This window comes from Copadichromis virginalis, linkage group LG8 (assembly GCF_057382275.1).
Source record: "Copadichromis virginalis isolate Kocher_CV1m ecotype Utaka linkage group LG8, C_Virginalis_male_GT1.1, whole genome shotgun sequence".
Lineage (NCBI taxonomy): Eukaryota > Metazoa > Chordata > Actinopteri > Cichliformes > Cichlidae > Copadichromis > Copadichromis virginalis.
In genome coordinates, this window is record NC_140625.1 from 26,423,327 (window position 1) to 26,436,801 (window position 13,475).

A 13,475-nucleotide genomic window follows, 5' to 3' on the forward strand; every position below is an offset into this window, starting at 1 on the left:
AACTGTCAATAAAAAGGCTAATAAATCAATGTTTAGCCTTAACATGTCTCAACCAGATGGGGCTCCTGGTGGCCTCTGTTGTAGAAACCCCGTATAATTGATCTATTCTACATCTTTGTGTTACATTATCTCTCCAGTGTCTGCTGCTTTCTACTTTAAAATGGGGACTAAAGTAAAGATGTGTCTGGATGTAAAACCTCACAATATATAATAAGAAAAGTGTTAAAATGTAATTCAATAGTACAGTAACAGAAGAGCACACCAGGCACCACTCCACTATTCAGTAAATGACATAAATAGGGTAGAATGTATATAAAAGATGGATAACGCCATCATGACATCAGCCAGTGGTTCGCAAAGTCTTGTTTTTAGTTTTATGGAACCAAGATGTAATACCATAGGCGTCTTAGGCGTTGTAACTTTTCATTGGCAATGTCCACCTACTCTAAAGTGTCATGTACTTTATCATTTCTCTGTTGTTTTCAATTAGACTCTAAAAAAGTCACTGAACGCCTAAAACGTTTATGTTCAGGAAAGTGTTTATCTAGGGCAAAATTAATTTTTCCCATGGTTCAGGAGACATTTTCCTATAGACTTCTATACAATCACATTTCTTTTTGCCTCGACATTAGTCTCTCCCTGTTGACCTTTGGAAAAGAAGAAGGCACTCGGCGTATTCTTCACATGTCAAACCTAGAGGACAAACCCATCATTTATATACACTCGCTTGCCCCTTTAGGTGCACCTACTCAACTGCTTGTTAACAAAAATAGCTCTTCAGTCTATTTAATCTATTTCATGTAGACATGGTAAAAACGACCAGCTGAAGTTCAAACTGAGCATCAGGATGGTTGTTGGTAACAGAGGAAAATGGCCAGACTGCTTCGAGATAGGCAGACAACAGAAACTCAAAAGCCTCTTTGCCACTTGTACCTACTTGGATTGACTTGACTTAACTCGACTCAGCTCTACTCACTTTTGGTTGTTTTCCATTACAATTAAGTGCCACCTAATCCACATGGGATCGCCATTTGTAGGTGACACAACAAAGGAGGATGCTGAGGCTTTTTGTCTAACTCACAGCCACAGTGTTGATTTTTGCGCGGCCATTTCCTTTGTTACTGGGTTTCAAAAACTGTGTTTTTGATTTTTATGAAGGAGTTGCTCTAGTGACTTGGAGTAACGCCATTGACTGGCCAATCAGTTTCATGCAGTCTGCTGACCTCACAAATTCTGGATGGATTTCACTTGGAACCATGGAAAACCACGGAAAACCACGGAAAGCCCTAAATCTGAGGCAAGCCAAGCCGAGTATGTGGAAAAGGGCTAAAATAAGATGAGATAAGATAAGATAAGATAACCTTTATTAGTCCCACACGTGGGAAATTTGTTTTGTAACAGCAGGAAGTGGACAGTGCAAAGGTTATATAGCAAAAAGAAATAAGCACTTGTTACAAATAAGGTATGCAGAAGAGCATCTCTGAAAGCACAACACTTTAAACTTTGGAGAAAATTGGTTACAGTAATAGAAGATCACATCAGACGGCACTCCTGATAGTGAATAGTTCTGGCGCAACACTGGATGGCAGGATCAGAATTTGGTGTAAAAAAGAACATGAAAGCATGATGTTTAAAGCATGGTCACGTCTGCTTTGCAACAATATTCTTACAAATCTAATGTGGTTGATCTGTTCCCTGTGACGATCCACATCCTACTTTCACAGAGTAGAGAAATGCAACATGCCAGTTATGACTGGGACAGAGGTTAATACAATTTTATTTATGCCAACAATGTTTGAATTCAGTTCTTCTTACAGGTCTAATTACTTATTGAATCCCTATTGACTCCCAATCAATTATCTGTGCTGACTTAAGTAGGCATACAGGGATTTAAAAGCATCAATGCAGCTGTTATCTGTGTTTAAACTCAGTCTGGAAATTGAGCAGAAAATGTTTCAGTGTCATAAAAATAAACCAACACTTGTAATGAAAAATTACCACGCTGAAGGATTATGATCAAACAATTTACAATTTTGCTCATATGCTCATTAATGGTTAAAAAAAACAATCTTCTTCTTGAACAGGAGTATGTAAAGCTTCTGTGTCACACAGATCTGATATACATTGATACACTTTAGATGACCATATTAGGGGTCCTCTATATGACATCATACAGGGGCCAAGATTAGGAAATAAACTGTCTGAAGCAGAGTGTTCAGGGCAGTCTGAAGTCAAACTATTTAGCTCACTGGGATTACCATCATGTTCTCATCGTGGGGAGTTATAAAATTCCATTTTGTCAGATGCTACCTGGATTTTCCTGTTGCACACACGGTGTCCTTTGGTGTCAGCCCCTTGATTCTATGGCAGTATTGGCCACTAAGACATAACAGTTCCAATTTAGAAACCTAAGAAGTCAATTTTAGCAGGTTGAAGGCTGACAGCTTGTCAAACAGGCTTGCTTTTTCCCCCTTTAAATGAGTTGAGTTCTTTGATTTTTCACTCTATTTTCACTTTTGTGTTCACTTGCTAGTTAAGTTTAGGCATCAAATCCTACTCAGTTTGGGTTAGTAAAAAGTTGGGGTTTGGGGCAAAAGATGAACTTCACGACAGCAATCCCGAACACTGAAAAATTAAGGATTGGGAGTAATGAAACAATCTCTGTAATGCTAATACTCTGTTCTGCAAAAGGACAACTTGTGCATAAATGAACGACACCAGAAACACTGACAGAAAGATTTGAGTGATGTCTTGCGAATGTCCGGAGAATAGTCTGGGATTACTTATATGATGACCTCTTTGTATCAAACTTTGACCATTGCACCATTGTAAAGGTGGTTATATGTGACAGAAAATAAGGAAAAGCTCAATAGGCAGACTTTACTGTTATAAGCACACACAGGTGTATGCACAACAGGGAGCTTCAGTTTTTGCTCAATGAGATCTGTTGTTGCCATGGCATTCTACTGCATCTGCTTATATTGCCATGGAAACGCAAAAGTGATGACTGGCATTGGGGCTGTAAGTGAAATGGGTCAAGAGCACCTGCGACGAGTCAAACAGTGAAACAAAATCCGTCAGCGGGCTTTACGGGGCGACCACAGCAAACCCGGCTTAGCCTGAGCTCTGGAGTCACAGCTGGGAAAAACTCTTAACCTACTAACAAATAAAATGTGTGTCACATTACCGTGTTGCTCCACTAAAGCACTCACTTTAATGTTCAGATGTAATTCTGCTAGGTGACTTAGCGGTGACAGGAAACTGCATTGTAAACAAGTCAGACATATTCTCTGAAATAATTGGGGTGATGTGCATTTTGTTAAATCAAAGAAAACATAGATGAATAATTGACTGAGAAGCTTGTAATCAGCTGTGCTCAGCAAACATTTCCTCTCGAGTAATTTTAACTAAGTGAGATCAATCTTTTGTGGGCCACTGGCTGAACACGACTGAGTGCACCTGAATTGTTATGACTCATTAACCCACTTTAAAAAAATGAGTCATTCACCGTCGCCACCAAGAGGTTACGAAGAAGAACAGCTCGGACTGCCAAGGCTGTGGATTTAAGCCCTCCAACTCTGCTGCAAACCTACTGAAACACAACAGATCATTTTCCATGGATAATTTACTTTTCACTGGTCTACACTGTGTGTAATTATTGTTTGGATAAACAGCCCCCTTTCTGTGCCTCTGAAAACCCCAGGTTCTTGTATTTAAGAGTGCTGCATTAATAGCAAAGTAGCTCCATCTTGTGGTTCTGTGTGACCATTTGAATCAACGCTGTGCTTCAGTACAGTGCAATAAAAATTATATCTTGGTCTATCAAACCAAATAGATTTGCTTATGTTTTTTCTTATTAACTTAAAATTCAGATCCTAAAATCACATACAGTTGAGCTGTTTCAGGTTTTGCTTCAATTAGAAGGGACACATACATTAATAGGAGCTAAATATAGTCACAGATAGCCCCCCAGGGCTGCACAAACAGGCTGTTAAAAGCTCATGCTGACATCTAGGGGTGTGCTGAGCTAATACTTCTGTTAAGATGTGTCAGACATATTCATTTGGAGGATGGTTCAAAATAGCTGAAGATGTTATTACACCAAGACAGTAACTTTTCTGATCATATTATAATGATGGACACAACCTGTGCCAATAAAAAACTTAAAATACGATAAAATCAAACACAAAACAACAGAAAAAAAATCTCCATCAGATTAGAAGTACATGAATGAGTTTAAATAAAACAGAATATATAGTAGATGTTTCTCTGTTAAACAGGTGTTTCATTCTACACGATTATTGCAGTTATGAAAGACTTCTTGTGTCTGTTCTTGTGGCAATGGAGCTGAATCATCCTGTTAGAATTAGTCCTAATTGTTATTATCCCACATATAACAACACAGAGCAGCCACGCCTTCAAATGCACTGAAGAAATGGTTTTTAAAGGTAAAAAGTACTAATGTTTACCATCTCTGCAGAGTTAATGCTGATGTAGAAGGGAGCCAGGTCTGCACTTATCAAACATTAAACAGAACGCAAGGATTATTTCTGAAGTTGAAGGTGATTTCTTTAGTTTTGAGTGTGTTCAGTGGGCTGTTTTCTCAACTCTAAGCTGACAATTTCGGGTCCAAACACTGTAGTATCCTGACCACATTTGATTATGGTATTGTTGGGGTGGGCAGCACTATACAGGAAGTGTTTTGAGGAAGACAGAAATCAGTTCAGTAGTGAGAATAAGCAAAATTATATTCACAAACAACAAAAAAATAAATAAATAAGTAGAGCATAAGAAACACTATTTCCACACTTTTCCAGTTTTGTGAGAGTTTGGACCACTTGAGTGTTCATAATTAGTAAGACTTTGACTTTTTGACATGGTTTCTTTCTTTCATTTTCATTTCAAAGGTGTGTTTGAGGGTTAATTCTTGCTTTTGGGGTTAAAGTTAGCAAACTAGGTTTGTGTTAGAGTTATGGTAAGGGCCTGTTGTAGAGTATAGGAGAGCCTGGTTTCATGGCAACACATGAAATGGTCTTTTTTTTTTTTTTTTTGCCTGTCCCGTTTGGCTCTTTTGCCATCAGAATTGTTGTCTAAAGGCAAAGAAAGGTGCCCAACGGATTTACTTTACCAAATTGACCATCCCAGCCTTGCCGTAATGGTCCATTTGATTCACCTTTTATTGTTCATTTTATTTTCACTTACTGAATACGGGACAGACTTGACTGGGGGAAAGAAGGGGAGAAAGAAAGAGGGAAAGAGAAACAGCTGAGAAGAGGGACGGGGGAGAAGGGCAAAAGACAAAAACCAACAGAATGAGCAGAAAAAAAACAAGGAGAAAAAATGCATATATCAATCACCTGGGTCACCTGCTGAGAAAGAAAAAAGAAAACAAGCAGAAGAGAACAAGAGTAATAGAATAAACAACATCACAATGATATATGGGAATATGACAGTAAATACTAAATATTAAACATTATTGTGCAGCACATAAGATCAACAGAACACAGTGTGCTTTGAGGTAGGAGCCAAAAAGGGTGTAGTTTGTGGGTGTGATCACCCGTGTGTACACCTGTGAGCATGGACGCGCTTGTTTTTTTAAAAGGTTCCTTCATGTAATGATCTGCTAGAGGGTGTGGGGGGGCCACAGCCCCGTCCTCCAGGGCATGAAGCAGGTATGGAGGAGATCAAAACTCCAGACATCCAGAGGCCCCCAGAACACAAGAGACCAAGGAAGACCAACAGAGGGGCAGCCGCGCCACTGTCCCAGAAAGAGCTGAGGAGAGTCCCAGATGAGGGCTCACTCAGCAGCCGTGGAGCAGAAGCCAGGGGGAGTTGCAATGACGCGCCCGTGAGCTCCGCCGGCAGCCAGCCGTGCCTGAGTGACCGAGCCCCAGGCCGAGAGGCCGGGGGCACCCCACCTCCGAAGTGGCCCGAGCGAGCCCCAGGCTCCAGGCCCCGATATGCGGCCGCCAAGGAGTGAGCCGGTGTGTACCTGGACGCCCATCCCCGGACACAAAGAACCACCAACGAACCGATGTCTGAGGGAGTCCGCCACTGGCAGGGGAAGTGGTGGTAGGGGGAGATAGGCCTCCAAACCTTGGAGGGCCTAAGATGTCCCCAGAGAGGTGGCGTCTGACACCCAACCTGACATATAGACACAGAAATACAGACACACACATATACAAACATCCATTCCCACCCTCATGCTCTCATATGCACTTACTCCACACTCAACCAACGTGGAGACAGACATAAAGAGACTCTACAAACCGGGTCTAGGTACCCTTGCCCCTGGAGGGGGGAACTGCACCCAGACCCAGGTGGTGTTACCCTTTTCCCTGCGGTGGGGGGAGGCAGACCGCCCCGACTCCGCAGCAGCAGGGAGGCCCCACCCTCCAGACCGCAGTCGGACGGCCAACTCCTCCTCCTAGCCCCCCCGCTCCAGCAGGTCGCAGAGAATGGGGGTGAGAGAAGACTCCAAACCTCCCTCCACCCGCTCATTGTAGTGTTGATGCATGTGTGTTCTAAGGTGCATTTAAAACCCAGGAGGGCATGGAGCTACCTGCCAGAGAGCAGCAGGTAAGCGCATGGTCCCTCCTGCTAGCCCTCAATGTCTACGTGTATTTAAAATTGAGAGGTGGGCAACGACTTAAAATTGAGAGGTGGGCAACGACTGAGAGGTGGGCAACGACCGAGAGGTGGGCAACGACTAGAAATGGTCATTAAAAACAAAAATAATAACTAAAAATAATTACACAGTCACCGGGAAAGTGGACCTTTAAAAAGTCACAACCATTGTGTTTAACCCAATTCAGAATCTTTTTCTAATCCCAACCCTACCCAAGAAGATCCATGAAATGAGCCTCACTGCCCTCTGCCTCTTCTATGTGGATACTGACTACCTGTTTTAGGACGTTAATAGAAAAATATTTGGACCCTAAATTATATTCACATTTAGACTGTGTCCAGAAATCAATCATAAACTCATGTTAAGTATGGACAAGCGGTACTTGTAGTGCTTTGAAACTTGTTCAAAAAGGTTCTAAACTGATCTAGTTTTAGCATCTCACAAACCGTACTTGAAGGCAGCATCGTCTGCGCGTGCAACTACCATCATTCTCATATCCAGCTCCCGTCTGACCGCTGGCGGGGTGTGTCTCCTGGAGATAGCGGTGGCGAAATGAACCAGCGTCAAGTGAGCATCAAACAGACAATATTGTACCGGAACTTGAACCTGTATTGATGAAAATAAAAGTACTGGCTTGCCTTTAACTGTAATTAAACTTTTAAATAAATGAATTTGAACTGAAAGACATCGACAAATCTGCAGAGTGTGAGATCACAATTTAAACTAAACTTGTAAAAACTTAGATTTTTGTGCTACATGTGCATTAGAGTTCAGTACTTATTTAATAAGAACTCACATTTAATTGTTCTTTTCACTCGAAGGGTGTGTTTGAGGCCATTGCTCTATGCAGGACAGTCAGTTGTTACTGCCGAGACAGTGGAGATACGGCTTGAATCACTGTCCCTGCCAACTGCAACCTCTTCCTTTGGAGTACAACAAGGGTTATTAAGAGATCCTCATATCTTATTCTTTGCAGAAGTACGTTTCAGGATTTAATACTGTTGCACAAAAAATAAAATGAAACTGAAACCCTACTGCAGATTCTTTCAGAAAAATAGAATCTTCCAAAACTCCCACTAATATTCAAAATGTCCTTTTTTCTACATAGTTCTGTCTCAGTAATCAGGGTTCCTTGTTTCTGAAAGGTAAAGGCCATAATGGGCTGCAACTATCTGTTGATCTCCCCACCCAAGAAAAATTACATTTTAAATGAAGAAAAAATAAAGTAAAAACAATAAACATAAAAATAACATTTAATACAATGAAATGAGACCCAAAACTGAAAAAATAAGGGGGGGTATATTGTCACCCCCCCAACTACATTTATAAGAAATATTAAGTCGCCTGAAAAAGAACAATAAAAACTAAAAGACCACAAAAGAAAGTGTAAAACTGAAGAAAGAAAAGCAAAAAAAACCAAAAACACAAGCAACGATCAAACTGAAATAAATCTATAAATAAGAAAAAATGAAGAAAAAAAAGATATTCAGTATGGGGTTATAATCTAAAATATATGCAATTGAAAAAATAACACAAGAAAATTAAACAATAACTTTCTAAATCTGGTATTTGATGTTGAAAAAATGCACTGAAAAAGTAAAGAACAAATCAGTTTTTAGGTTTTTCATTCAAAGACATGTATCTTTTACTTTGAAAGTGTGACCGGAAGTCCGTCTCAAAGCTGCTTCGCACTTGTCGCCGACGAAGTGTGAAGCTGTAGAGCTCGCGCCTCTTCAGACTCAGACACCTTGGAGACAAGAAGACAGCGCGAGCACGACTCACACGCGGACGTATAAAATGCTGTTGAACAACGAAACCAGTCTGACGAGTCGGGCTCTGGCTAAATTCTAACATTACTCTGCGAGCAGAAGAAGAGCCATGAAGAAACACCTGAGTCCTACGAAACAGCATCAACAGCCGCAGCCGCCACCACCGGCTGAAGTTCCAGCCTGCGAGGTGACCGTCCAGCAACTCAACGAGCTCCTGTCCGACGGCAACGGCTTTTACAGCCTACCGACACAGCACTTCAACGAGGTCTTTCCCAGGATATACATCGGTAACGCGTGAGTCATTCACCATTGAATCTAACACGTGATGCCGTTGTGACACTGAGAGACACTCCCTACACATACTCCGACCAGACGCGACCATGACAACGGTGTCGCATGTCGGTTAGCACGCGCGCACGAGCGGTGGTCCTCCGCTGTCATCATCATGGAGGAAGCGACAGGCGGTTGTTGACAACAGATAACCCCGAAATACTAGCCTGATTTCAGGGAGAAGTCATTAGCCAGACAGTTGATTAACAGATAACACTGCAATATCACGACTATCTGTCAATATATAATATTATTGTTATTATTGTTATTATTATTACAAATCTACGTGTGATCCTCTTTACCTTTAAAGCAGAGGAAACCAACGAATTCAGAACACGAAGGACGAAACTAAAGAGGTGTTTTTACTCAATGAACCCCTCTCTGTCATTAGTATCATTGCCATGTCTTCATCAAGCCGCTCCCCTTTCAGTCCCGCTGGGCTGCAGGAACACAGCAACCGTCACCACTCTTCCCCCACCCCCCATCTTTCATTTATTATATGAAAAGAAGAAAAACATTTTCTCTCAGAGCAAATTGTGGAAAAAAAGAGATGTGAATTCTTAGTCTAAATTGTGAAGATGCTCTTTAGACAGGAATAAACAGGAATCTAGTCAATTCATGTCATATATAAGTTAATTCAGCAGTGTCAAACACATTTTATCTCTTCCTATTAAAAAGGATTTCTTGCTCCCCACCATAACCAAGTGTTTGCTCATATGTCATTGTGTGATCTTTTGGAAACTCCTGCATATCTCTTTAGGCTGGCGCTATGTTAATAAAATTATATTGCATTAATTCCTTTGTTTACTTATAATGTTAACAAGTACACTCACCTAAGGCAAATGGAAACTGCAAATGACTGCAGCTAAGATACTAAAAGGAGGTCATGTGTCACATTCCTTGCAGAAAATGAATTCATATTTAATATTTTTCCTGCCAGGTAACTAATTAATCAGGTAATCTCCCATCTCTGTAAAGAAATGTGACGTATATATGTGTCTTTCTCACAAAACACAACACAAAATTATTTGCAAATACAAATCTGTGCATTAAATAGTTGATTGTAAACATCTATTGGAAAACGTCTAAGACTGAACACAGGCACAAACCAGACCAGTGCTTTCTTTGTGCATAATCAAATCATGGAACAAAGGTAATAGAATTAACTTAATAGCAGCAGTATGTTTTTTTTTTAAAATTTATTTCTTCCTGTAAGAGATGCTGTGCACACACACACACACAGACCCACACATGCAGCGTATATGGAGTATAATGTATATTTGTTTATTAAACAGGTCTGCAGCTGAACCATAAATCCATGGTTGTTTGTTGACTTGGTGCTATTGGCTTTGTAATGAACATGCTGACTGTTTAGGAATTTACTACCCAGTGTTCCAGTAAAGCCAGTTCAGATTGTGTATGAGATGTACTGTAAAATCTTCCCACTGAACCTAGAGATAAACAGAGACGGTCCTCGTCTCACTACTGGTATTGCTATTTTGGGCTTTTTCTTTGCCTGTAATAGCTCTTTTACAATACACGCATCGCAGCTCTGAACTTTTCCAGACCTTATTCGACACAGCTGTATGTGGGGCTGTTGAATTTACATTAATGTGTTTTAATCTGCCAGTTCTTTACTACAAATGTAAGTTATAGTCTGGTGAATTTAAAATGAATGCGTAGAAATCATCTATTTTATATCTTACATGCTCTATCCTAAGAGCTCCCTTGCCTAAACCATAGTATTTCCAGTAGTGATAAAGTGGACTGTCTCCTACTGTGTGCTGCATGTGAGAAAAAGCAATATCAGATAATATCCTGAACTGATTCTTGCCAGTTGCATATGCATAGTTTATGAATATTTTATGCACAAATCTGTGATTCCCCAATGTTTTCTTACCTGATTTGGTTGTTTGCATGCTGTGAGGCAGTTATTAATACTATAACATCTCCTGTGGCAAAATTTTAATTTATTTACCAATAAAGCATTGTTACCTAGCAAGAAGTTCCTGAGTTCAATTACACCACTAGGCCTGGGTCTTTCTCTGTGGAGTTTGCATGTTCTCCCCATGTTTGCTTGGGTTCTCTCCGGATACTCTGGCTTCCTCCCACAGTCCAAAGACATGTAGTTAGTGAGATTGGGTTAATTGGTAACTCTAAATTGCCCATAGGTGTGAATGTGAGTGCGAATGGTTGTCTCGCTATGTGTTAGCCCTGCAACATAGTGGTGACCTGTTCAGGGTGTACCCCGCCTCTTGCCCTAAGACAGCTGGGATAGGCTCCAGCCCCCTGTGACCCTGACAAGGATAAGCGGAAGAGGATGAATGGATGGATGGATGAATTAATTGGTTAGCACCATCAACAAGGAGGTCCTGGGTTTGAATCCACCTGAACAGAAAGCTGGAACCTTTCTGTGTAAGGTTTGCATGCTCTCCCTCTGCATGTGTGGATTTTCTCCAGTACCTCTGTAATTTGAAATTGGCTGTAGGCGTGAATTAGGGTTGGGCGATATGTAAAAAATTTTCCAACCGGCAATCGTCAGTCCAGTAATCGACAATGGGCAATATATTCGCGCATGCGCAGACTTGATGGGCGGAGCAATGTAATCATGGGGGGACTGATTTGCGCGTTTACAACACAGAAGAAGTCCAAACATGGACGAACTAATTTCCCAAAAAATTAGGGCTGTCAGCATTAAGGCGTTAATGCAGCATTAACGCGGCTATCACGATTAACGCAATCAATTTTTTTAACGTGCTCAACCCATCTGGAGCGCAGAACAAACAAACTTTGGACAAAATGCCCGAAATACGTTGACAGAGACATTTCAGAGATTCTGACTCATTCTGCGCTCCAGATGTTAATTGTTAATTGCATTAGTCGTGATGACGGCGGGTTAACGCTGACCGCACTAAAAAAAATTATGAAGTCGCCAATTTGGGATTTCTTTGGCTTTAAACCAGATGAAAGAAGTAAACCTAAGGATCTAACCAAAGTGGAGTGCCGCTTGTGCAGACGTACACTGTGAGCAAAGGACTCTAAACACGACTAACTTGCATGGACATGTACATGTCCGCCATCCGCCTGAGTATGCTAGGCTATCACCAGCTTCTGCAGGTCCATCAACAAGCATTTGGGTGCACTCTGAGGAGGGTGCATTTGCTTGAAGATAAAAGAGGGTGCTGTTAAAACAGCGCTACTATTTTTTTTCTGTTTGACTGCTTCTATTAGCGCCATCATTATTAGCAAAGTTACTCTTAAACACCTTACTGTTGTTACTCTTATTCCTCGACTGGTTGGTGAGTGGTTGCTGGCAGTCTCTAGGTGAAACTGGTCACAATAATGGTCCTTTGGTCATTACCAGATTGCCACAGTTTTGTGTAGTTTGCATGGAAAAGTGGGCTAATTTGCAAAAAACCTCTTTATGTGTTTAAAGTGTAATTTTGTTGCTATTAAAGAAACAAATTTAGTTTCTTTTGCATATATTTTGCTGTGTGGTAATGTATACCAGCTTTTACAGAGCAGCTCTTAATGCCACCTTTATGGATTTGTGGTAGAGAGAACAGATTCAGGGATGCCTCAAAGAAACTTGTGGGTTCAATCACTGCCAGTAGAGTGGTGGAGGAGCCGAGCCGGACAGAATACAAGCACATTACTGTAGCTCAGTGCTACAACACAATCAATCTGGATGTGCCAATCTGTCCGGCCAAGTCTCCAAACAAAGTGCTGGCAGACCTGCGCTCTGCTGAAGCTGATCAGAGAAAACTGTCAGCATGAAAGAGCGACTCTAAAGTGCTCTCAGCTTTATGACTTCTTTTGTCGAAGAGATTTTGATGTCTGATGAACAAACTAGGTTTGAGTTTTCGGTGGGGGGTAATTACTGAGCTATTTTATTTTAAAGCATATCTTAGAGCTTAGAAAAGCTTGATAGGACAGTGTAACATAATGTGATATTACACATATCTCAGGCAGGGAGAGCCGGTATTGATTGTTGATTAAAGGCTATGCCTTGTCCACAGTTTCCACCTCTGGGACCCAGTAATCCTCCCTGCTCATCTCATTAGTTGTACCTCGTTATAAATCAAATTATGTAGCTGGCCGGTAGAAATCCATTGGATGAAAACCAGTGCATCTATTAACACAAGACTAGCATGTGGTGCATCTCGCATACGCGTTTTTTACGGCGCTCGACTTAAATTAGAAAGAGATCTGTCCTTGAAAATGTTCATTAAACTTTCTTATCATAGGTACCCTCAGGAATTGGACCCATTAACCATTTTTAGGCTTTGATATACAGTTGCCTGTCAGATTTTAATTTTTTTAGGTCAAGACACAGTTTCATTTACATAATAACTGTTCATTTAAGATATACAGTAGTCACTCATGCTGACATTTGTTGGGAAAATGTACAGCATTGCTTTCCCTTCTTTATTTTCATTTAATAGAAAAATCAGGGATACTTATACAGCTGCCAAAAAACATCCCATTTTCGTACTCTGTAAGGATTTAACATTTTCAACAGACCATTAAATTGTAAGTTCATATTTTTTTTGTACATACATACATTCGCTCATTGTGCATCACTTTAAAGCTCACAGCTAGTCGCTTGGTTTCCTACTTAACCCTCTAACTTATTTATTACCTGTTCATTTGTCAATTAACAGTATTCCTCACTCTCATTGGTAGTTGCATTCAATTCTCAGATTCCGCCCACTTCACAATCACAAGAAATTATTTTGCCTGTAGTT

General features: G+C 40.8%; 1 protein-coding gene and 1 long non-coding RNA gene across 4 annotated transcripts in view; one reads left to right on the plus strand and one right to left on the minus strand.

The window, feature by feature from the left end:
- Positions 1 to 8,341, minus strand: part of LOC146703565 (uncharacterized) — a 25,892-nt gene extending 17,551 nt beyond the window's left edge. For 2 of the 3 annotated variants that reach the window (XR_014922034.1, XR_014922033.1), the window contains exons 1-3: positions 8,278 to 8,341; positions 7,425 to 7,551; positions 7,080 to 7,234 (exon numbers count right to left, since the gene is read on the minus strand). This is a non-coding gene — a long non-coding RNA (uncharacterized LOC146703565). Of the gene's footprint in view, positions 1 to 6,297; positions 7,235 to 7,424; positions 7,552 to 8,277 lie in introns of those variants that run through there. The other variant, XR_014922032.1, reaches the window with a different exon arrangement.
- Positions 8,327 to 13,475, plus strand: part of dusp3a (dual specificity phosphatase 3a) — a 27,742-nt gene continuing 22,593 nt past the window's right edge. The window contains exon 1 of the mRNA XM_085466836.1: positions 8,327 to 8,691. Within this exon, the coding sequence (XP_085322962.1) occupies positions 8,507 to 8,691 (185 nt within the window). The 5' untranslated portion in view covers positions 8,327 to 8,506. The remainder of the gene's footprint in view (positions 8,692 to 13,475) is intronic.